General features: G+C 38.4%; 1 protein-coding gene across 1 annotated transcript in view; it reads right to left on the bottom strand.

The window, feature by feature from the left end:
* HECTD4 (HECT domain containing E3 ubiquitin protein ligase 4) overlaps nt 1-24,621 on the bottom strand; it is a 197,294-nt gene that overhangs the window by 86,146 nt on the left and 86,527 nt on the right. The window contains 14 exon segments of the mRNA XM_012663419.1: nt 1,220-1,339; nt 3,503-3,701; nt 5,459-5,559; nt 6,114-6,267; nt 8,534-8,658; nt 10,608-10,736; nt 11,424-11,544; nt 12,138-12,243; nt 13,491-13,561; nt 14,891-15,036; nt 15,408-15,640; nt 18,058-18,198; nt 18,925-19,038; nt 23,015-23,173. Coding sequence (XP_012518873.1) covers nt 1,220-1,339; nt 3,503-3,701; nt 5,459-5,559; nt 6,114-6,267; nt 8,534-8,658; nt 10,608-10,736; nt 11,424-11,544; nt 12,138-12,243; nt 13,491-13,561; nt 14,891-15,036; nt 15,408-15,640; nt 18,058-18,198; nt 18,925-19,038; nt 23,015-23,173 — 1,919 coding nt within the window.

Genomic DNA, 24,621 nt, shown 5'->3' on the forward strand with positions numbered 1-24,621 from the left:
CATGCGCCACCATGCCTGACTAATTTTTTCTATATATTTTTAGTTGTCCAATTAATTTCTTTCTATTTTTAGTAGAGACGGGGTCTTGCTCTTACTCAGGCTGGTCTCGAACTCCTGACCTTGAGTGATCCACCCGCCGTGGCCTCCCAGAGTGCTAGGATTACAGGCGTGAGCCACTGCGCCCGGCCTCCCCACTGGCTTTTTGATTCAAATTCCATCCCCTCATTTACATATGAGCCTTTTAGGGGTCTCTCTTGACCAAAGGGGTCTCTTTTGATCAGGTAGCCTTTGGGACAAGGCATCTCTGAAATGGGCCACAATTGTCCACAAGCAGGATCAAAATAAAGATTGATCAAATTTTGAGTGCAACTTCTAACAAATTCCTCAGCTTTTATTCTTTCTGCCCTCCCCCAGGCTCTTCCCCACCTCACTCGTGTCAACAAGGCAGGCAAGCAACAGTACTCTTGAAGAAGGCTGACCGAGTGCTGCACGACCTTGCTGTGCATTACAGAACCGACTCCACGAGTAAAAAACAAAAGGCAGCAAATCAGAGGACATTTACAAAGTATTGTGCTGACCCGGATTTGAGTGTACTCCAGACTACACCCCTTAACTTGCTACCTATGGCTGAATTAAAGAGGATACATAATGGACGTGAAATAAAGGCTCTGGGAACAGACTCTGGAGATATTTTTGGGTTTCGGTGGTCATTTCAGGTCTTATTCATATTCTAGGCAGACACAGAGTAAGTAGATTGAGGGCCCAGGTTACAAAACATGGCCCTAATCTCATGAGTTTGGAAATGGATCATTTTTTTTGCTTCGAAGGCCCAAATTCATCTGAACACATTAACTCATCACTTTAAAACTGCAATGGCTCTGTGGCCCTAGGCTACCTGTCAAAAGGGAGTCTAGAGAAGAAGTAAGCTGGACGAACCAGCAGCCCTTTCAATGGACAGGGAAGAAAATGCTGTGATAACCTCTGTCCACGGAGTAACCTGTGCAAGGGAGACCAGCTCTGGAGTCTGGTCTGGTCTGGTAGGGGTCTGATGCCCTACAAGCGAAAGGAGGGTCATTCCAAATAGGAGGAGTTGAGTTGACAAGATTAGCAAGGTGGCCCCACCTCACCAAAAGCCCCCATGGCAAATTTTTTCTTGGGCCCAGGAGGATTGTAAAATCATTTTTCTTTTCTAGGAAGCGATTATGACTGGATACCATACCTTCACCAAGTCTTTCGGCCAACCAGTTCCTAAGACACTACGGCTGCCATATCCCAGTGTATTGCCTCCATACTCAGCAACCTTCCTACTGTTTGTGTTAGGCCCCGCGTATATCACCAACTTCAAAACAGAAAATATACTGTTAGACTGTAAAAGAAAAACAAAAACAACATCTACAAATAAAAAGGCTGCAAAAAAATTTGTTTAAAAATACATTTATAACCAGGCACTGGTATAATTATAACTAATATTTCCTGATTTTTTAGGTATAACCAATAAAAATTTGGATACAATCAGCCATTGGTATTTACAGGGCAGCCACAGAGTAATAACAGTCATTAAAATAAAAAGCATACTTTTTATATCACCCCACTCTAATTGGCTTGGGGACTTCACAATAGTTATACTCAATTATTATACATAAATATTTTTGAAATAGCTATTTTAATCCTAACTACTAACATATAAATCATTAATAACAGATATAGTTTGATCCCTTAAGTCCTCCCCAAAATTAATTAATAAAGTGAGCAAATACAGATGAAAAGATGGTTATATCTAACACAACAACAAAATAAAAGCACCAAAAAGAATCAATGAGTAAGGATTTTAAAAAATGCAACAAATTGAAAATAAGCCATATATTCCTAGTATGTTGCTTAATGGTATAAAAAGAAAATGATACAAATTTGGGCCAGAAAGGGGGCTACTTCTTCTTGGGTCAGTTTTCATGTATCAATTCTTTTCTTATTCTTTTATAACCAATTGACCAACTTTCAAAATATGTAGGAGAAACATTTATAGCTCATTTGGCATTCAAATACTTCCAGAGGAAAAATAAAGCTCTGCCTTCTGCAAATACCAAACCCTGTCTTCTAATGCACTCTGGCTGCTTCTCACTGTACCTAAGTTCAGATGTAAAAGCTCCATCTTTAGGCCTGGACACTTATCATTTTGTGATTTCTTACCCTTTTGGACATTTTGCTGACATCAGCCAGGGACCACTGGAAAAGTAAATGTACTTTTATGCATGTAGTAAGCCTCTTTGTGCTTCACCTTTTAAAACTAATGTCTACTGCAGGCATAAGTTAGTGCACATCAGAAATGCAAATTACTTTTTTTTTTTTTTTTTAGCACAAACAGATGTTGACAGAGCAATTACTGTTTTTAAAGGAGAAACAAAATGACAAAAACTAAAACGGCAACCTCCACAATTTCCATATTAAATAGCTATGTCTCCTGGACCTAGGAAATAGGGGTAGCTAATGCCAGAAGCATGAAGTGGGGTAGACTGATGCTAGGAGATATATTTTTTGAGAGATCCACCAAAGATCATCTCTTATATTTTCTTGAGTTCAGCTAAGGTAAGTTTGGGGGACTAGTCAAAGCCCTCCAGACATCTGGGAATTTTCATTGTCTTAAAAGATCATGAGGAAGAGGATTCTATAACTTGCTCAGTAATGTGTATGTATAGTATGTACAGTTAACAAGTCCTTTATTTTTAATCTAAAAACCTCCCCTGATAGGATTCAAGACCATTTGCCCTCACACAGTTCACAAGAGAGAGAAAAAACAGATAGCTAACAAGCTACATAAAAATAGGCTGGACAAAGCTATTAGATAATTCTCCAGTTGTTCTTTCATAAATTACATATCCCGACTTCATTAGCCTTTCCTCCTAAGTTCAACATGATGGTTTATAATTCAACAATTATAAATAGAAGAAAATGCTTCAACCACTAAAATGCTTCCTTTTATTTATAACTGTTGAGCCACCAGGTTGGAAACTACTCTTCCTCAAAATCTACGTGGACCCTGAGGTAATGGCAAAAAAGAATATTTAAACAAATATAAATGAGATCCTGGCACATCTGCAACTCTTTTAAAAAGCAATCTTTTCCCAAAAGATACAGGAGAAGCCCTGAGAATTGGGCAGTGAGACCTTTCTAGATGAACAGACATCATACATCCATAGGAATTTCAAGCACAGAGGTAAACAGAATGAAAAGGAGTATTTCCTTCCACTCAGATCGAAGCATTTGAAAGCTTATAACCTATGCTTTCAACATGTCATTAAAACACTGTACTTAGACCACAGCAGTGGTGTTTCCTTAACTCCCTCAATCACTACCCTTCAAGACATTATCTTAGGAAGGTTCTCCTTAGGGATCTATCTGCAGACAGAAATAAGTCAAGAATGGTGACCAGCAGCAAAGAAAAATAAGAAGCATCTAAGAAATTAGCTTATTGGAGATGGAATAGTAACAACCAGTTTGTGCTTACTTTGTCATAGTCATATTGCGACGAGCACCTGCTATCAAATCTAAGATACAGGCAGCGAGCTCCCGGAATGTGGACAGTTTCTTTAAATTTATAGTTGTCTCTGACAGGGTGGACTGTTTCCACAGTTTTCCCAGCAGCCCACGGGGCAGGAATCTTTAAACCAGTGAGAAAGCCTGGCTCTTCCTTCTCTTCTAGCATTCTAAAACAGAGAAAGAGAAAGGGATTTAGCTTAGCAGCAAGGAAAGGAAAAAATAATGTGCACACAGAAAAATACCAAAGGTTAAGAAATTGCTCTTTAATTCTCCACAGCACGCAGTATGACAATATTGTGGCTTTTGAATGCTTGATATCAGTAGGCAATCAGGAACATCAAAAATTTCTATATTTAAAGAGTTTTTTCTTTTTCGTTGTTAAATACTACATTTGCATTTTTTGCCTCTTTTTTCAAGGAGGAGCGCAAATGATAGCCAGGAGAAGACCCCACCAACTCTCATTTGAAGTTACTCAGAAGAAAAAAAGAGAGATATTAAAGGCCCTTTGAGACTGGCCACATCCCAAATCCCACAGGATTAGTGCCCTGTAAAATGTCCATTTGTTGATATCTACCTGCCAACTGTTAAAACCTCCGTGGGGCTACATAAACTACTCTTCACTGTAAATTTTTACTAAAGAAAGGTGCCTTCGAAGGTTCTCTTACCTACGACAGTTGAACTCTCAAGGATTTCACAGAGCCTGAGGCTGTGGAGTACAAACTTCTAAGACTCAAACTTAGCTGCTGTGGAATTCTCTCGTCCTTTCAGCTCTGCAGGTTGAGCTGTAGAACTGCACTGTCCAATACAGTAGGCACATGTGGCCATTTAAATTAAATTCAATTTAAAGAAAATAAGATTTAAAATCCAGTGCCTCAGTCTCATTAGCCACGTGGCAAGTGCTCAGTAACAATCAGTGGCCATGGCTGACAGCACCAGACAGCACAGAGGCAAGTTTCATCACTGCAAAAGGCCCAACTGAACAGCCCACTGCTTTAGAGAAACTCAGGAAATCCTTCCTTTCTCATCAGTTTTTGAAAAAGACAGCTTTAATGAAACATAATTGACATATAGTAATTTGCACATATTTAAAGCATACAACTTGATTAATAGTAAGTTTGGACATTTGTATACACCTGTGAAGTTTCCTTCTTCTTCTTTGTCATCCCTTCATTCCTCCCCCAGGGAATCACTTATTTGCTGTCTATCACTAGAGATTAGTTTGCATTTTCTACAGTTTTACATCTGATCTTAGCCAAAAGGCTGAGAAGTGATCTCTAGAGTTTTATATAAATGGAATCATATAGTATGTGACCTAAAGGGACCTGGTTTCTTTCAATCGGTATAAGTATTTTAACATTCACCCATGTTGTTGCATGTAACAATGGTTCATTCCTTTTTATTGCGGATTAGAAGTTCACATTTGGATACACAACAATTTGTTTCTCCATTCACCTGCTGATGGACGTTTGGATTGTTTTCAGTTTTGGGCTATTCTACCTAAAGCTGTTATGAACCTTAACATACAAGTCTTTGTAAGAACCCATGCTTTCTTTTCTCTTACCTTAAAATACTTTTAAGTATTTAACTTAAAAGTGGAATAGCTGGGTCCTATAGTAGGTGTATGCTTAACTTTTTAAGGAACTGCCCGACTGCTTGCCAAAGTCATAATATTTTACATAGCCACCATTAGTGTATGAGAATTTCAGGTCAGTTTTGAATTAATCTCTTGATCCATGGGGAAATTTATTCTAACGAGTTCCTATAAATCTCCAAAGCAATACTATAGTCATCGAAAATTTTGATCCTGAAATTTTTTTCTTTTCCCAGTTAGAGAATCCTTGCTAAAAATTGCTCTTGTAAAAGGAGTACTAGGCTTTCACCGGAAGACAAGAAAAGGGTTCCTGCAAGCAGCAGCATCCGATACCTCTCATCGGGGAACAGCCTGCACTTCTGGTCTGATGCACCACATGGGGAACAGCTCATCTCAGCAAAAACTGGACATTGGGTTTTAAGCAGCAAAGCCGTCTGAAACACAAAACCATCATCATGTTTTAAAGTGCTTACTGTCAGTTATCTGGATGGTACAAGAGTCAAGCTTACAATTTTCACTTACATCACCTTTTTACAATCCTGGTCTGCCCTCCTTCACTAAGAAATGCCACTTAACATTATTGTACTTAATGCTGGATTGGAACTCATCATTCATTCATTCATTCCCTAGGGCATCTCTTAGTAAGGAACACATTTATTAAGTATATTAGTTACTTTTAGCTGGCAAGGACTCCAGAGATGAAACATAATGGTAGGTTTTTAGCAGCATTGTATATTAGCATTTTTACAGCTGATCAGCAATGAACACTTGCTAAAAGACTGCAGTAAGTAATTTAGTCAAACAAAATGCTTTTCCTTAATATTCTAGTTTATTTCTATGATACGATATTTTTGTTCATTCCATCATTATTTCCCTTGGTTTCTGATAGACAGGGTTATGTTTATTCTGCCTTCAGTGAAGCCAAACAGCCTCACTGTGAGGTAGGTTGGCCAGAAAGCAGTTTGCTTTGGCACACCAAGGATCATACCTGGCTGGTATAGAGTACCAGCTGCACTAGCTGAGGCATCAGGGCATCGGCCATGATCAAAGTCTGTAAATTTGGATGCATCAGGGAGGTCAGTAACACTGGAAGAAGGTGACCAAGCATAGTAGCCTTAGTAACTTGTTCCAAGCCTTTTAACCTACAAAAAGTTCAAGAAAACACACAGCCTAAGCAATGCCCAATCACATGAAGCAGCAACTAACATCATCTTTAGTGGACAGATTCTCTTAAACTGCATCTCCTTAAACTAGTTAAGCACTTACGGTTACAGCAATTCAGTTCACAAATTTCCCACCTTCTACCACTGAGGGAGAAGGGAAGAACAGAAAGCTCCTGCTGGATTTCACCTTCAGTATGTCGCTTTTGCCAAAAAAGGTTTACACAAGGCATTTTATAGCTCCTTCAAAGCACTCTACGAATGGGTTCTAAAATGCCAGTGGCTCCTCTACGTAGCCACTACTGCAAAGCTCCCTTGCCCCTGGGGCCATGGACACCGTGCTGCACTGACTCTGAAGAGGAGGAAGTAAATGGCTACAACCCTGATTCACCTCCCGTAGCTGTGCAATCCACTCCTGGCCCAGAGAAATTGAGGCTCATCTGGGACAAACAGAGGCTGACAGGCTTTTTTCCCCAATTCTTTTTATGGTATTAAAATAAACGTAACATACAATTTACCATCTTAACTTTTTTTGTTGTTGTTGAGACAGAGTCTCACTCTGTTGCCCAGGCTAGAGTGCCATGGCCTCAGCCTAGCTCACAGCAACCTCAAACTCCTGGGCTCAAGCGATCCTCCTGCCTCAGCCTCCCGAGTAGCTGGGACTATAGGCTCATACCACCATGCCCGGGTAATTTTTTCTATTTTAGTAGAAATAGAAAATTTCTTGCTTTTTCTCAGGCTGTCTCGAACTCCTGAGCTCAAGCGATCCTCCCACCTTGGCTTTCTAGAGTGCTAGGATTACAGACATGAGCCACCACATAAGGCCTAACATCTTTTTCTTTTTGTCTTTTTATTTTAGAGATATGGTCTCGCTCTGTTCCCCAAGTTGAAGTGCAAAGGTGTCATCATATCTCACTGTAGCCTCAAACTCCTGGGCTCAAGCAATCCTCTTGCCTCAGCCTCCTGAGTAGCTGGGACTACAGGTACACACCACCACACCTGGCTAATTTTTCTCTTTTTTTGTAGAAACAGGGTCCATGTTGCCTAGGCTGGTCTTGAATTCCTGGCCTTAAGCAATCCTTCTGCCTCAGCATCCCAAGATGCTGGGATTACTGGTGTGAGCCAACGTGTCTGGCCCACCTTAACCATTATTAAGTGTATGTTTCAGTGTTAAATAATGTTGTGCAACCATCACCACCATCCACCTCCGTAACTCTTTTCATCTTGTAAAACCAAAACTACACCCATTAAGCAATAACTGCCCATTCCCCACTTTCCCTCAGCCCCTGGTAACCACCCTTCTACTTTCTGTCTCTATGATTTTGACTAATCTAAGCAGGTAAATTTTCAATTTGTCTTTAAAATCACATTCTTAATATCCCTGTCCTCTGCTAGAAGCATTAAGGTATGCAGAAAGAAATGGGTTATGCAAATTCCCTAGGCTCCTTAGGACACTGGAGTTGGAATCAGAAACAGACATCACGTCTCCCAGGCTATCCCACTGGACTGTACCATGTCTCACTAAGCCCCAGTGCTGTGCCTGTCTGGATTATATTGTTCTCAATCCCAGCCTCTCATCTACTCTCTGGGAGTGGGCAAGAACCAAGGCCATGAAAACAGTGTTACTGAAGCAAAAATTACACTGCAGGATTGTTTCAGATCAACATCTCTAACGTTCAAATCGTCAAAAAAACAGCGTGCAACTCATCTCTAAAAGCAAACCACAGCAGAAATTTCAACGTGAAGGGCTGCAAAAGGGCTTTATTACTATGAAAGAGAAGTTTACCCTCTATGTAGGTCACTCATGTATTTGGAGGAGTAAAATTACAGTAAAATCTTGAGATAACATGCCAGTGTCATCGTTTGTGTAGCAGTTGACTGACTGTATCACTAAGTCACTTCTTCCTCCTTGAAAGTATTTATCACAAGGAAACTAAGTACATGTGGTGCTAAGCTCAAGAATTAAAGGGAAGGCCAGTTTGGGAGGGGTGGCAGTAGAAGTCCCACATGTCAGAGCGGAGGCTGTCCTCCAAATCTTGATGGCTGTTGGCCCAATCTCACCTAAAAGCACATTGAAGAGTTCGATTGCACTTGGCTTTGAAACATTTGCCATTTCGACCGATTCTCACAAAAATCCCTATATATTAAATTAATCCCTCTATGTTCTGCTCTAATGAGATCTCACTTTCATAAGCAAATTTTTCTTCCTGAAGGACAGCAGGTCATGGTCCACAATCCATTTCCTCACCTCTGTTCACGGTCTGCTATGTCACTATTTATGAGGGCAGTTGTGACCTGCTGTAGCATTTCCAACACTTCATCACATCCAGTCAGGATTTGGGTGGCAAGAGCCAAAATACTGACTTTTAGCTCCTAGGTAGAAAATAGCATAATATTATTTTTAAGCTTTGTGATGAACATACACTCACAATGACAACATGAAATGGTATATTTAATGATGCATTTCCAAATGAAATAATGAGGTGGCCAGAATAAGCCCAAAGCAGTAAATTCTGCTAGGATGGCAAGTAGCAATTTGACTTGGGAGGCCAAAGTCTGGGTGCTGACAGAAATATGCAGCATTTCACAGGGAGCACACTGAGTCCCTAGGAGAAAAGGCCTAGCTCCCATCCCATCCAGCACAAGAGAGCTCTTGGTGGCCAGCCCAGAAACTGTCCAGGTGGAAGATTGCCTTGGGTGGTATGAGGATAGCTAAAGAGAAAAACAGAACAGTAAAAGGTGCATGTATAGGCGGTGAATAAAATGAGACAGAAACACAACATTCTGAAACAGTACAAGTGACCTTTTACTTAATGTCTTAAACCCATTACACTTACAATCAGGCAAGCAAAAAAAAAAAAATCAATTAAAGTAGCAGGCAGTTATAGGCTATTAAGCAATAAAAATAACTGTCAGAGAGTTCATGGGAGTACAAATACTAAATAATGTGTTAAGAAACACTAGTTAACATCATAGAAATGTTTAGTTTACAATTATCTTTTATTAAAAAAAATACAACCAAGCTAACGACACCTATGTGTTTTTAATTTTTTCCCCAGACCCTAGACAACTAAACCTTTATTAAGAGTCTTTATATTTCTCTCCAGGGTTTCAGAATTTATAATGTTTAACCTTCAAATAGAAAAAAACTGCTTTTCATTGTTGGACTTTTCTGCTTTTTTAGTATTATTAAGATATTAATATTTTCTATCATTAAGAGAAAAGGAACTCTGAATTGACTAGACAAGCTGAATCACGGTTTAAGAGTCATCCTAATGACATGAGTGATCACCTACTGACCCCGCACCACATGGCAGCAAAGTGCCAGGTTTTGCAGGGCTTGTCGCTAATCCTCACAGCAACCTATATTATAAGGAAGATGTTATTGTCCCTCTTTACTGATATCCTCACCTAAGGTAAGAGAAGTTAGATAAACAGGATCAACAATTTAAATTAAAAGTACATGCACATCTTCCTGTTTAAAAACTAATTATGTAATGAGGTAAACTCACAAATATGAACTATAAAATGATTTAATCATATATGTACACAAAGGAGTAAGAAAAGAGCAAACTGTAATAGCTTTTATGGCTTCCTTGGTTAATTTTTCAGTGTGTTTAAGTCAACATTTTAAGGAAAAATAAAGTTCTTAGTGATTTCTCAAATTCTCCCACAAAGATTAAATTCTGAAGAACAATACAAACAACAGCCTTGTGAGCATCTGTCAAAATTATAACAACCACAGCTATAAAAAATCTTTGGACTGCTATAAATTATCATGTGGGAACAAATTATTGAGTTTACACAGAAGCTAACTTAGAAATAATTACAGAAAATGAAATGAACTATAGGTTTAGAAATTAAATTATTCAATATGAAGATTGAGAGAAAATTATCACCTTTTTAAAGTTATTAGAATCAAGAGAATATAATAAATCATCCAAAATGTCAAAATTGTTTAAAATGCTATGCTCCCAGCTGTATTCATAGATATATAAGTGTGTTCATATATATAAAACTTTCAGGTGCATACGAGATCACTTGTAAGTGCCATATTTTACAGTTCTTAAAAGAAGATGGAAATAAACAAAGGCACAAAAAGATTGACAGGTGCACATGGATGACACATTATGAGAGTGTCACAAATATGGTGACCACTGTGCAATAACATAAAAATCTATAGAATGAGTGGCCTAATGTTACCTCTCACAAGAATATAAGTCACAGGTGAATTCTGACATCATAATACACAGAAATTTAGCCAATTAAGCTGCTTTACACACTGGATAGAAAGCATCGTTAAAATAAAGCTTGGTGTTTACCTGTACCTTCAATGTCTCTCCCTGCAAGGAGTTGTCACTGTCATCATTCTCATCAGGTTTAATCAAAATAGTGTTACTGAGAAGGTGATTCTGAACTGCCATCAGATAGCGCAGGCAGGAGGATGCAGCCTTTAATACAAATAAGGGCATTTAAATGATCTAAACCTACTGAAAGAGCGAGCATGTAATCCTCATGTTTTCAAAAGATTTTGACAAAGAAAACAAAAAGAGAAAGTACAGAAAACAGACCAAGTTAGTTTCTCAGGTGACTTATTTCCATGTGGCTTTCAATGCATACTTTGACACATTTGCTATAACTTTCTGCCTTCTGCTACGCAATCCTCACTCATCACTCAGAATACTTACTTGACTTTCTGCCTCTTAATGCTTCTTCTTTCCCCCTCCCTCTCACATGCATCTCCATTACAGAAGACACCTAAGTCCTTAAAAGAATCTTTTAGTTCCTATCATTCTCCGTAAAACACTGACGATTTGGAAAACAATGCTAAATTAAAAATTAACATGGGCGAAAAAACCCTCACTAGATAAAACAAAAACACTCAAATTTGGAACATTTATTACATCAAGCAATTTAAGCAAGAGGCATAAGTCTCTGGAAAAGGTATTTCAAGTGGATTTGTCTAGTTCTACATTTCTAGGATAAGCTGTTATACATTGACTTTCATAAATTATTTTAAGTCTGTCTTTGTAAAGTGAGCATGTACGTATGTGTGTATAACACACCTCTCAATATAGGAAAATGAAAACAGGGACGCTTGATATAATTTTGCTTGCATTAAACACATTTTTACTTACAGGCACAGTTGAAAGGAGCTTTTGAAAATCATCTTTAGAGACAGTTTGGCACTTGGTGATTAAGATGCAGGATTCTCGTACGACAATCTTCAGAATGTAGTGTAAAAGTTCATCATTTAGTCTTTAAAATGCAGGAAAAATGTAACAATAAAATATCGATGGTTTATTCACAAAAGGATAAAGTTTATACAGTTGGTATGAGATGACAAACAGAAGATACAAAATTAATTGGTTCTGCAAGCAGATCATCTTAGGAGTGATGTTAACAACTAGGTATATTATCTAAATCAAACTTACAGAAACCAAATGACACCCAACCACCTAGCCAAAGTATTTTATAAATAACATAGAAAACCAACACCTTCCTCACCCTCACCAGCTCTAACACGCACGCTCGGCTTCTCTTGCAGACGAGCAATGTGGACCACACCTGAGTCAAGATCTCTTAAATAAGTTCCATCGCTTATTTCTGCTAAGGACCCTTTCCCCAGACCCAGGTTACTCTAGTGATAAAACTGAAACGTGCTATTATCAGTTCTAAGGGCAACTGTGGAATTTATTATCTTTCAATTGGTCCATGCTTTAGTTTAGCATGCTAATGACCATATTAGCTATAATAGGATACTGAAGTTGATGAAACAGATCTAAATGGAAATTAATGACTTAGAAAAATATAAAGAAAAGGCTAGAAGTGAATAATATAACTAGTGTCACCTGTAATGATCATCTTCATCACTGCCAAATCGGTTGTTTTGAAGCTGTTCAGCTAAGTTGGTTAGGATCACATCCCGCAGCTGTGAGAGTCCGCTGTTTCTCTCTCCTAACACAGAACAAAGCTCCATAAACTACCCAGATAAGGCACTTAGAAAACCGATGCTGGCCGGGCGCGGTGGCTCATGCCTGTAATCCTAGCTCTCTGGGAGGCCGAGGCGGCGGATTATTTGAGCTGAGGAGTTCAGGACCAGCTTGAGCAAAAGCGAGACTAAAAATAGAAAAAATTAGCCGGGTGTTATGGCGTGCACCTGTAGTCCCAGCTACTCAGGAGGCTAAGGTATGAGGATCACTTGAGCCCAGGAGTTCGGGGTTGCAGTGAGCTACGATGATGCCACTACATTCTACCAGGGGCAACAGAGTGAGATTCTGTCTCAAAAAAAAAAAAAGGAAAGAAAGAAAGAAAATTGATGCTATTTTTGTTTGTGTTTTTTTTTTTTTTTTTTTTTAGAGACAGGGTCTTGCTCTGTCACCCAGGTTGGAATGGAGAGCCCAATCATAGCTCACTGCAGTCTCGAACTCCTGTGCTCGCACAATTCTCCTGCCTCAGCGTCCCGAGTAGCTGGGACTACAGGTGTGTGCGACCATGCCAGGCTAATTTTTCTTCTTATTTTTTTTTAAGAGATGGGGGTCTCACTGTTTTGTCCAGGCTGGTCTTGAACTCTTGGCCTCAAGCGATCTTCCTGCCTTGATCTCCCAAAGTGTTGTAATTAAAGGCATGAGCCTCCATGCCCAGCCAAAAAAGTTTTTAATCTAGTAGATTGTTGACAATCTAGGGGCAGGCATACGGACCTGGACTTACATAAATGGCAGCAGCAAAAACTACTTTATAACCAATCAGACTTTTTAACCCAAATCCTGATCAAAGTGTAATTACCTTCTTGATATAAAGTGTGACTTCCAAATCCTTAACTTAACGTTGCTTTTAAATGCAGACTGTCTTTAATACAGTACCTTTTGTTGTTGTTTAGTCTAATTTCAAAAGTTAGGCTCTAATGTGTGAAAAAAACTGGCTTAGAAATCACCAAGAAATCATTATTTTAAAACATTTGTTAAACATCTGTAGTCCCACACATTATGGTAAGCAGTGGAGACAGAGGTTTATAAAGCTTAAAGATACATAAAACCCATAGTTTCTGCTTTCAATCTGATTTAAATGTTGGCATATATGTAGATATATTTTAAGAATATGCTAACAGATATGAAGAAAAAAGTATCAATTATCTTAATAACCAGCTGTTTCCTTAGGGACAAAAAAGGATGGTTGTTCAAAGATAATTAAAGGATAACTCTCACCTTCTGTTAAGACCAACTTAAGCAAGTTATTGATTTCAGTTTCACCTGGGTACAAGATATTTAAACCAGAGCTGAAATGACAGAAAAGTCAAAAAGTTTTTAAGCCAATGTTCTAGAAAATCCAAACTCTAAATATTTAAATTTTATTTTTATTAAAGATGCCAGTTTGATTACATAAAACTCTGAAGTAAGTTTTATCACTAAAAAGGCATTTGAACCTAAATTCACTGTCATGATCCAGTCCAACCACTTCCATGGTAAACGGCATCCCGCTCCTCCTCGTCTTAGGGATTACCAGAGTGATAACTTATTTGGGGCTACATGCAGAACTGGTTAAAGAGAACTGGTAAGTTACGAAAAAAGTCAACGTTGCCAAGCCTATATATAAACAGATTGTGCCCCCCCAAATTCACTCGAGAGAAAGAATTTCTAATTCTCAGCTTTACCAAAAGGGCAGGGAGAATAGTACTGAAAAGAGTATCAGAATTTTTTTCTTTTATTTTTTATTGAGGTTTGACATACAATAAAGTGCACATATTTAACTTACACAATTTGATAAGTCCGACACATGTATATACCTATGAAACCATCATCACAATCAAGATAGTGACTACACCCATGCCCCTAGAAGTTGCCTCACGGCACCAGATTTTAATCATTACCTTAATGCTCAATAGAAAGAGATCCAAGGCATACTCTATTGTGGAAGGAAAAATAATTCTGTGTCATCTATGCTCACCCCCGTCATATTGTTCTTTCAGACTAACCACTCAGTTCTCTCTTGGTCACTAAATTATACTTGGTCACATTAAGGCTATATTCCTGGATAAAAGTTCACTGAACTAAAAAAAAACTGATAATAAATTGAAAATGGCCTCGTGTCTAAGAAGGTTTTAGCAGATTGATAAAGGCGAACGTTGTTGAACACTCTGTATCAGGCCTTACCTTAGGCAAACCTCGCAAACCCATGACACAGGTGCTATTTTTACACCCTTCTTACAGCTGAGGAAATGAAAGCCTCACGCCAAGGTGATGGCTAGTAAGTGGCAAAGACTAGAATTCAGATCTGCCTATTACCAAAACCTGGTTCTTAACCAACCTGCCACACTCTCTCCCAAATGAGGATATCAGCTTGCGAACGATCAAAATATCCCCTTAAGAGGGTTTTGTTTTTTGTTTTTTAAGATCCAAAAGGTGAGATGAGGAAATGTAGGTACACGGTTGGCTTTGGTCCTCTGAGGGTGGGGCTCCAAAGCCCACTCCAGTTAAATTATGCCCAGTGCATGAGGACTGTAGGATGCGGTGAAAGACATCTATGCTACCAGCTTGCAGGAAAGATTCCCACGCTTTGTAGGAGAATCACTTTGCAGACAGCACTACCAAAATCATTTGCTGCTTACCTGATGGCAAGGCAGACTTCCTTCTGAATTTCAGGGCAAATTTGATCTTTTGGTGCCATCAACAACTGCCAAAGAAGCAATCCTGACCGTCGAATGATGTCTCGATTCCTTTCAGTTTGTGGGCTGAAGAAAAATTTAAACACCACCTACAGAAACATAAGGAGTATATCTGAAAATTCTAATTCTACTGGGGTAAAATTATCCCTATGAAAAAAGTACATGGTAGATATTCAGTGGACAAATAACCAGGTGGATTTTTTAACCACAATCTCTTCTATTGTATAATGGTATAATTATAGTAAATATTTTGCATATATTAATTGCAATGAACTACATATAGTAATATTCCATTATCTGCAGTGCAATGAATATGATGATACTAATTACAGGATTAGAAGGTGGTAAGATGCAAAACAGGAGTGTCATTAAACTTTTTTTGTAAAAATTAGCAGGCCAAAGCCAAGGTTTGTGTTTCTTTTTCTCTCTCATCTTATTTATCTCAAAACAGTGTACTTACCTGAAAGACAACGAGAATGCAGCGTATAATACAGGTATCTCCGTTAACCATGGCCTTCTCCATAATGTCACAAATACTGCTAAGATGGTGTGCTTCAATCGGATGCTGCTTGCCCAAGACACTTGTGATTGGAAGATTGGGGTTGGTAGCAAGAAGATTGAGTTGGTGTATGCACATCGCACCAACGTGGTGCAATAATTGGTTTATAACCTCATTCGTGGTTATAGCCTCTTCTAGAAGATGAAAAGGAAACTCAGTGAGGAAAGACGTCTCTATGGGTGGTCCTGGAGGAACTGACATCTGACTTACAACAGGTGCACACACGCTAGGAGAGAATATCTTGGCTACAATCTCTTTCACTGCTGCTGAAGAACCCATCTCCCTGCCATAGGTGAAAGCCTGGGGAGTTCATACGTTTAGAACAGAAGTGGCTACCACTTACTGAACTCTTTCTACATGCTGAACAATGGGCTAAATGCTTTTGAGGCTTTAAAGGCATTACTCTACAACGTGGTTCTAAACCTGCTCTGTAAGGCAATAAACCAAGAGTGTCAGAGGGGTTAAATAACTTGCCCTGGGGCACGCAGCTAAGAAGTAGTAGAGCTGGGATTTGAATTCAGGCAATCTCAGCCCATAGCTCATGCTGGTAACCATTCTAGTAAAATCTCTCCATCTTCTATGGCTGCTCCATGGTAGAATCCCCCTGTCCATAAATATCTCTTCCCACAGTATCTCAACATTTTAATCTCATTTAGTCATCACAGCCTAGACATCCATCAATTAAACCTGTGATGGTTGACAAGCATCCTCTTAAATAACAATACATATTTCATGAGTGGTTACAGGTAGTAAGGGAATGGAGGTGAAAAAAATCTAAATAGGCAAAGTATAAAAAGATTGCTTTTTTTCCTTAAAACCAGCTGAAATGAACTGCCTAAAAGAAATGGGAAAATAGGTTATCTTGTAGAAGCAGGCCTGGGCGGGGGACCTTAGAGCTACAAAAGGATTGTGGACACTGGGAACTATGGGGACAGGACTCCAGGAGAACTGAAGAGAAGGTACACTTGGCCAAAATGAAACTTTTTGATTGTGTATTAACCCACCCACCCCCCACCCCGGCCAGACTGGGTCCCACTCTCTTCTGTGCCTGGTGGGTCTTTAGCCTTATCACAGGGGAATTCAGGTGAGTACTATTCATCTTGACCAAAGACTTTTTGAAAACCAGCTTTGGGACCTACTGAAACAAAGGAGAGTGTCATTTTTGCATTCGATGGGGAGCTAGTGGAGATATCCAAGCGGAGGAGTAATAGATCGATCCTGAGATTGCAAAAGACTCCTTGGCTGCTCAGTGGCAACTGTCGGGAAGAAAGATCCATGAGCTGCTACAACAATGCAGGTGAAGACAATGATGGCTCAGACTAGAGCAGCAGCAGCACGGTTGGTGGGAAATGGTAGGATTTGGGATATATTTTGAAGGTAGGAGCTGATAGGATTTGCTGATATCCACTTGGATATGGGGTGTGAGAGAAAAAGTCAAAGATAGCCCAAATCTTTTGCACTCTGCCCTAGTTTCTACTTTCTGTTTGGGCCCTCTCACATCTTTGCATATGTATACAGGCGCATGTGTAGCCAGAGATGTGTGAACAGGCCTCTTCTGTGTAGGTGTGTGGAGAGCTTATCAAGGTTGCCTAGAGCTTTCTCACTATTCAGATCTTACCATTAAACTTCTAGCTAGTCTGCTGGTCCATTGCTTGCCCTACCAGGGGCCACGTCTCAGGCCAGCTAAACCACAGGTCTGCTCCATGTGTTTGCCACCAAGATAACCACTGTAACGGACAGTGCTGTTGGGCATGAGGTCTTTCCATGCTCTGTTCCCAATCAAGTCAGTCTCTTCTGGCAGCAAAGATGCTGCTTTTCACAGTCTGCCCCACCCTGGGAAAACTACTATGCTAACCAAGCGTGGAGCAGGGGATAGGCACAGCCCCAGCTGGGCACACCACCGACTTCCACTTCTTCCCCAAAGTTCAGTGTTGTTTTTAGTAATAACCATTCTCAATTTGGTGTAAGCCTTTGGCCAATTTCCCGAGCCTGCAAATAATTGTTTTTGTTAATTTTGTCTGTTTTAGTATTGCTTTATGGGGAGAGGACTTGCTGAGTGATTCACTACTCCACACCAACATAATTGACTCTAAAGACAAGATTTTAATTAATTTAATATTAACTTCATATTAAGAATGTTCATACTAATATTAAGAAATACAAAGGCCCTTCACTGGTAATTCTTCTAATTATAAGCTAATATACAAATAAGTCATTATCAATGTAAAACTGTGTAACAGCATATAATGCCATGCTGAATACAAATAATCAATTTTTACACCGAAGTTCTGACCATTTCAGCAGGGACATAACAATTTTCCTTTACAAAAGTCTATGGGCCACCTCCAAAGCTCTATTTATTTACGTATTTATGTAATCATGAATCAATCTTTCAGGGTGATAGATAACAAAGGATTTTGGGTTTCTAAGTTCAAAGAGGGAAGGCTGGTGACACTTTCTGGTGTTGGCTGTGTTCGCACCTACTATGCTGCTGTGTTCTCTCATATTTCAGGGGGGAAAGTCTTCCTGCCAGGCCATGATGGCACCTCACCTTTGGGCTCAGTGATAATGTGGCTGACTCCCAGTCTCTGGCAGACATAATGGAAGGCCTGGTTCCCGGGGTTACACCACTGATCGATATAGTCATTCGAGCACGTCCACAGCATGTTGTTCACGGTATCATAACAGGCACCTGCAGAAAGAGCACACTTTATTCAACTGTCTGTTACCACCTGCCTGTATATGTAGTTCTTGAACGCACTGCTAAAAGGCGGAGGGGCAAGCACTCCTCTGATGTTGACAAGCCACCATCCCTACTCCCGTAGATTTACTTGGCAAAGCACTAGGTTGAGACTCAGCAAGAAGCCAGGATTTCATTTTTAATTTTGCTTAACTCCTACATGAGAAGGAATAAATCTCACAAAATAGGTATGTCTTAGTAACTGATTTATACATGACCTACTTGCAAAAAGGATTTAAGTGGCTTACATTAAAAACCCAGGTACAATAGGACCAGTTCACATTAACACACAATAAAAAGCCCTAGTAACTGAGCCCAAACTTTGATACAAGCTTCCTAGCAGCCAGGGCAAAGAGAAAAATCCAATATGCTACATAATGTTCATTTTCTAACTACTATACCAATTCCTCACAGGAAATCAACCTTTATATGGCATGAACTTTGAGAATTTGTTATAAGCATCATCACACAACCTAATGGACAGTATCTTCAACAGCAATTTATTTAGAAGAATTTTACATATGGCAATTTCTTGTATTGATTCCCCAAATCAAAGAATACTATTAAAATTCTTTCTTTTCAAGGAACTAGAATGCCACAGGGAATTGGAAAGATTTTTCAAGAGAAAGTTGCTAAAACTTTAAATTTTCCAAGGAAATGTGTGCATTTATTTCTTACCCAATCCTGGCACGAGAGCACCACGCCCCAGTGAGCTTCCTGCAGCATCTATGAGATCCGCACGACTTGTAAACTGACCATCCGAAATATTATACACCAAGCTAGAGGCTAGGACTTAAGAAACAAACATTAAGCTGTTTAAATGAGCCTGAAGATTATTTTTCAAAGTTTAAATTTTAGGCTTTCAATAAGATTTTTATAAAAATCGCACCCTTTTCTGTTGTTTTTTGTTTGTTTGTTTTTTTGTTGTTGTGTTGTTGGTGGTAGTAACAATGAGGAGATGGAGAATACTTGCATAAGACCACAGAAAGAAAATTGTCACCAAAATATCTTCCTAAATTTAATACTGAACCACATTTTTGAGAGTGTTTCTAAAATGGCAACTTTTGCATGAAGGTTTTTTTCTATACTGATCACCAAAAGGGTATCTGCAAGAAGAGTTATGATTATTAGCACCACAAGATAACAACGTTTATATGAAATACTTTACAGTATTACAGGTGTGGTGGCTCATGCCTATAATCCTAGCACTCTGGGAGGCCGAGGTGGGAGGATGGCTTGAGCTCAGGAGTTCGAGACCAGCCTGAACAAGAGCTCGAACCCGTCTCTACTAAAAATAGAAAAATTAGCCAGGTGCAGTGGAGTACACCTGTAGTCCCAGCTACTCTGGAGGCTGAGGCAGGAGGATCATTTGAGCCCAGGAGTTTGAGGTTGAAGTGAGCTATGATGATGCCACTATACTCTAGCCAGGGAGACAGAGCAAGGCTCTGTCTCAAAAAAAAAGAAAAAAAAATTACTGTTGACAATTTTTAATACAAAATTTTAACAAATTAAAGAAGGAAATTATACAGCTCCAAAATGTGTAACACCACGCTGTGTCTCTTGAGTTTTTCTTTTTCTTATTCCCACCACCCCAGTAGTCCAGATCCTCATCACGCCTGCCTCGAGTTATGACCTAAACTATACTCTTTCTTTTCTCTATTTTCTACTGTTCCATCCTGAACACCAACAAAATGATCTTCTCAAAATATCTTTTTCATGGTGCTTACCATACATATGCCTTTCCCCTACTTGGCAACTTATATAAATAATATCCATTTTTCACAGCTTAAACTCTAAGACCTCATGAAATCTCCTTTCTACTCTACTCCACAATGAGCCTCTCTTGGATTCCACAGCACGCGCATCTGTTCCACGTGGTCCCAGCAGGGATATAGCATCATCTGTCATTTCTCATCTCATACATCTTCATCATTTCTCCCAACCAGACTACGAGCTCCTAAAGGCAAGTACCAATTCTTCCACTTCCTGAGTAGCCCCCACAGTGACCAATGTGGAACAGGACACAGAAAGAATTTAAGCATTTACTGATTTGCTGGGCTAAAATAGAATCACTGTGTAAGCTATATCCTCATGAAAGAGTGACACCATGAAGACCTGCTTTAATCAAATGGGGTCAATCTCAATTCAGCAAAAATGCCATGCCAAGGAGACCAAAAAAAAGTTTAATAAGACTAACGGTCAATAAAAAGACAACCCAATTTAAAAATGGACAAAAGATTTGAATGGATATTCCTCCAAGAAGATATACAAATGGCCAATAAGCACATAAAAAGATGTTCAGCATCATTAGTCATTCAGGAAATGCAAATCAAAGCCACAATGAGGTACTACCACTTCATATCCATAAGGATGGCTATAATCAAAAAAATGGAATAACAAATGTTGGTGAGGATCTGGAAAACTGGAACCATTATGCACTGGTGAGGAGAATATAAAATGATACAGCTACTTTGGAAAACAGTTTGGCAGTTCTTCCAAAGGGTAAACATCCAGTTTCCATATGACCCAGCAATTCTACTCTGATATGTATATCCAAGAGAAATGAAAAAATGTCAACACAAAAACCTATATACTAATGTTTATAGCATCATTATTCAAAATAGCAAAAAGTAGAAACAGCTCAAACATCCATCAACTGATGAATGGATAAACAAAATAGGGTATCATTCATATAATGAAATGTGATTCAACTATTAAAAGGAATGAAGTACTGATTCATGCTATAGCATGGCATTAACCTTGAAAACATTATGTTAACTAAAAGAAGCTAGTCATGAAAGGCCATATTGTGTATAATACCATTTATATAAAAAGTCCAGAACAGGTAAATCCATAGAACAGAAAGTAGACTGGTGGATGCCAGGGGTTACGGAGTAGGAAGAGCAAACGCTAATGGGTCTGGGATCTCACAGAACTCTATGAACATACTAAAAACCACTGAATTGTATACTGTTTTTTAGAGACAGACTCACTGTCACTCTGGCTGGAGTGCAGTGATACAATCACAGCTCAAGGCAACCTCAAACTCCTGGGCTCAGCGATCCTCCCACTTCTGCTTCCCAAAGGACTGTGATTACAGGACTAAGCCACTGCACCCAGCCTGAATTGTATTTAAAGGGGTGAATTTTATGATATGTGAGTTATATCTCAATATACTTTTAAAATTTTTAAAAAAGACTAATAGTAAATTTGCATGATTTACTCTACCCCAGGGACTAAAGGGTACATTCTGGTCACACGCACTGTTAAAGAAAACAAGCTGTTGAGAAATAGTCTAACCAATTTGATTTTAAAGGCAAACGAGTTTGGAGTTGTTATGAATATGTAAATTCTGAGCACATGCAACTACTTGATATGGCCTAAAGATTAAGCTGATATTGTATAAATGATTTTGTTTAGACTGCTGAAATCAAATTTATATCTGTAGGCTTTCATTAGAATAAGAAATGCTTTTTAAAAATCTAAATATGAAATAAAACCCTTTAATGGAATTACTGTAAGAAAATCATTTTAAGAAGACAGAATATAAAAAACTGGGAAATGAAAATAAGTAAACTTGGCCAGGCGAAGTGGCTCACGCCTGTAATCCTAGCACTCTGGGAGGCCAAGGCGGGTGGATCGCTCAAGGTCAGGAGTTTGAGACCAGCCTGAGCAAGAGCGAGACCCTGTCTCTACCAAAAATAGAAAGAAATTAATTGGACAGCTAAAAATATACAGAAAAAATTATCCAGGCATGGTGGCGCATGCCTGTAGTCCCAGCTACTTGGGAGGCTGAGGCAGGAGGATCGTTTGAGCCCAGGAGTTTGAGGTTGTTGTGAGCTAGGCTGATACCACGGCACTCTAGCCCGGGCAACAGAGTGAGACTCTGTCTCAAAAAAAAAATAAATAAAATAAGTAAACTGATTCTAAAACATTTTAGTTTTATGTGCCTAAACAAATTTCAAGAAAAAAAAGAATGCAAAAAAACAATTGTTACCATATACAAAAGGAACATTTTGTTTTGTTTTGTGTATTTTAGAAATTTTCTAACATATTTTATAGCATGTAATCATCACATGCAATCTCACAATGATGTGAGATGCTATTATCCTTTTATTTTCTACAATTGGGGAAATTGAGTCTGAGAGGGGTTAAATGATGTCCCTAAGGTAATAAAGTTAGAAAATGGTAATAGAAAAGGAACTTTTTTTGGTTCTGTGTTTTATTCCATTTAACTTAACTTCCATCCACTTAATTATGTATCCACTCTGAAGCCACAATCCCATTGCTTTAATTACTATAGGGTGCCCCTTTATAAAAATATACGTACATTTAAAAATGGTAATAAATTTTTACACTTATTTTCTTTTCTACTTTGTTTGCTTAACATTTTGTGTGTCCTAAAATGGAGGTGTTTTACATACTTATTTTAATAGCTTTGGAATTCTATCATAGTAAGTAGAGCTCTTGCTATGTCATCAGTAAATAATGTGGCAAAAGATCATTTTATTCCCTAAAACTTTGCTGAACTATTATGTCTAGTAATTTTACAGGATGATAGTTTTCAAAAGTATACATTATGTAACTACAAAAAATTATATTTTTAAATCCTCCTATCCTATAACTATTGATAATTATTTTTGTTGTTATCAGAGAGCTATTGCAAACAACTATTTAACAAAGTAAGTTTAAAATAATTAACAGGAAAGCCTTAAATTTCAGAGTTTGAGATAAATTGGGAATAGTGCCACAAGTAAAATTCACTTACTTTTTAAAGATGACAAACCACTTGTTCCACCGAAGAGAGAGCGGGTGGCAGAACTGCCTGATCCCCCTGGAGGTGGCACCAGCATCACCAAGTACGTGCCACAGGTATATATAGGCGTCTTCCGTAGCATTTTCAGAGGCAGCCCACAGCTAGTATTTGCTAGAGAAAGGAATGAAAATGCTAAGTAAAAATATTTTACACAGAGATTGACCTGATTACCAAAACAGATTAGGGTCTAATGAGGGAGCCTCAAACGAAGATATACCTCAATTAACAAAACAGAACATTATTAATCTTAGTGGTGGATTACAAAAAGAAGAAGAAAGAAAACAGAGCAAAAAGTAACAGCTAAGGAAAAAATAATTATCTTCTGGCTCCACAGCCTGACCCCCAGCCTCCTATTATATGGTCTGAACATTTCTTGAAGGTGTTCCCAATCGTCAATCTTCAATATATCCTCATGTCTCTAAAAATTCTTTCAAAAGAATGAATCCTCACATGGACTAAATTTCAAAATAAAAGAAGAATCCTACCGTTTGTGTTTCCCCTAGAAAATAGATACAGATTGAGTACCCTTATCTGAAATGCTTAGCACCAGAAGTGTTTGGGATTTCAGATTTTTTCAGATTTTGGAAATATTTGCATCACATTTACTAGTTGAGCTTCCCTAATCTAAAAATCCAAAATCCAAAATGCTCCAAGGAGTATTTCCTTTGAACATCATGTCTGTACTCAGAAAGTTTCAGATTTCGGAGCATTTTGGATTTTCAGATTTGGTATGCTCCACCTGTAGTCCCATGAAGATCTGTTTTTCAGTTTATACAGAACAAATTCTTGACAGGTTTGTGATATTATACTCACTACAAAAAGCTCTGAACATGACATTGGCCAAAAATTTCAACCGAATAAAAGCTTTCATAATATCCATCACAAAATAATTTTATACCTGTATGATTTATTATAACCCATTATATTAATAGGTATTTTTTCTTTTTTCAGGGCCAATGACATAAACTATCATTAAGCAAGTAATTATTGTTTCTAATCAAGAGGTGTAAAATATACTTTAATCTCCCCTATTTACTGGCATATCTGAAATGTGGAGTGAATTTAAGGATTTTCTATATACTAGCCTAGTGAGGATTGATGATGTCAACAGAAAATCAATCAGAGTACTTAGAAAGCTGTCAGGCTATAAAATATAACGTATTATTCATAATCTAGACACATGAAAAGTTGTTTTTAAATGGTTTAGATTAGAAAATGAGTAAAGCGAAACCTAATCTATCTGGTATTTGTTTTGAATGCTTAGGCTTCTAAAAAGCTTCATTTTTTTACGTAAGCCCCCAACAAGTATATTCTTCTCTCAGGACATAAATTCAGGAGCATAAATTTCTATTGGTAAGAAACCCAAAAAGGCAGGATGTTGGTACTTTGAGATAGGAGTATGCCAACCTCCTCAATTGCCAGCAAATTAATAAACTCCTCTTTCCTTCTCCTCAAAAAAAAAAAAAAAAAAACTGTATTTCTAATTAGTATTAGGACAATGACATTTTAGACTGGAGTCTCCATCCTCCTTATTTCCTGAGAAATTAATAAACTCCTCT

The sequence above is a fragment of the Propithecus coquereli genome, unplaced genomic scaffold (genome assembly GCF_000956105.1).
Source record: "Propithecus coquereli isolate 6110/MARCELLA unplaced genomic scaffold, Pcoq_1.0 Scaffold81, whole genome shotgun sequence".
Classification (NCBI taxonomy): domain Eukaryota; kingdom Metazoa; phylum Chordata; class Mammalia; order Primates; family Indriidae; genus Propithecus; species Propithecus coquereli.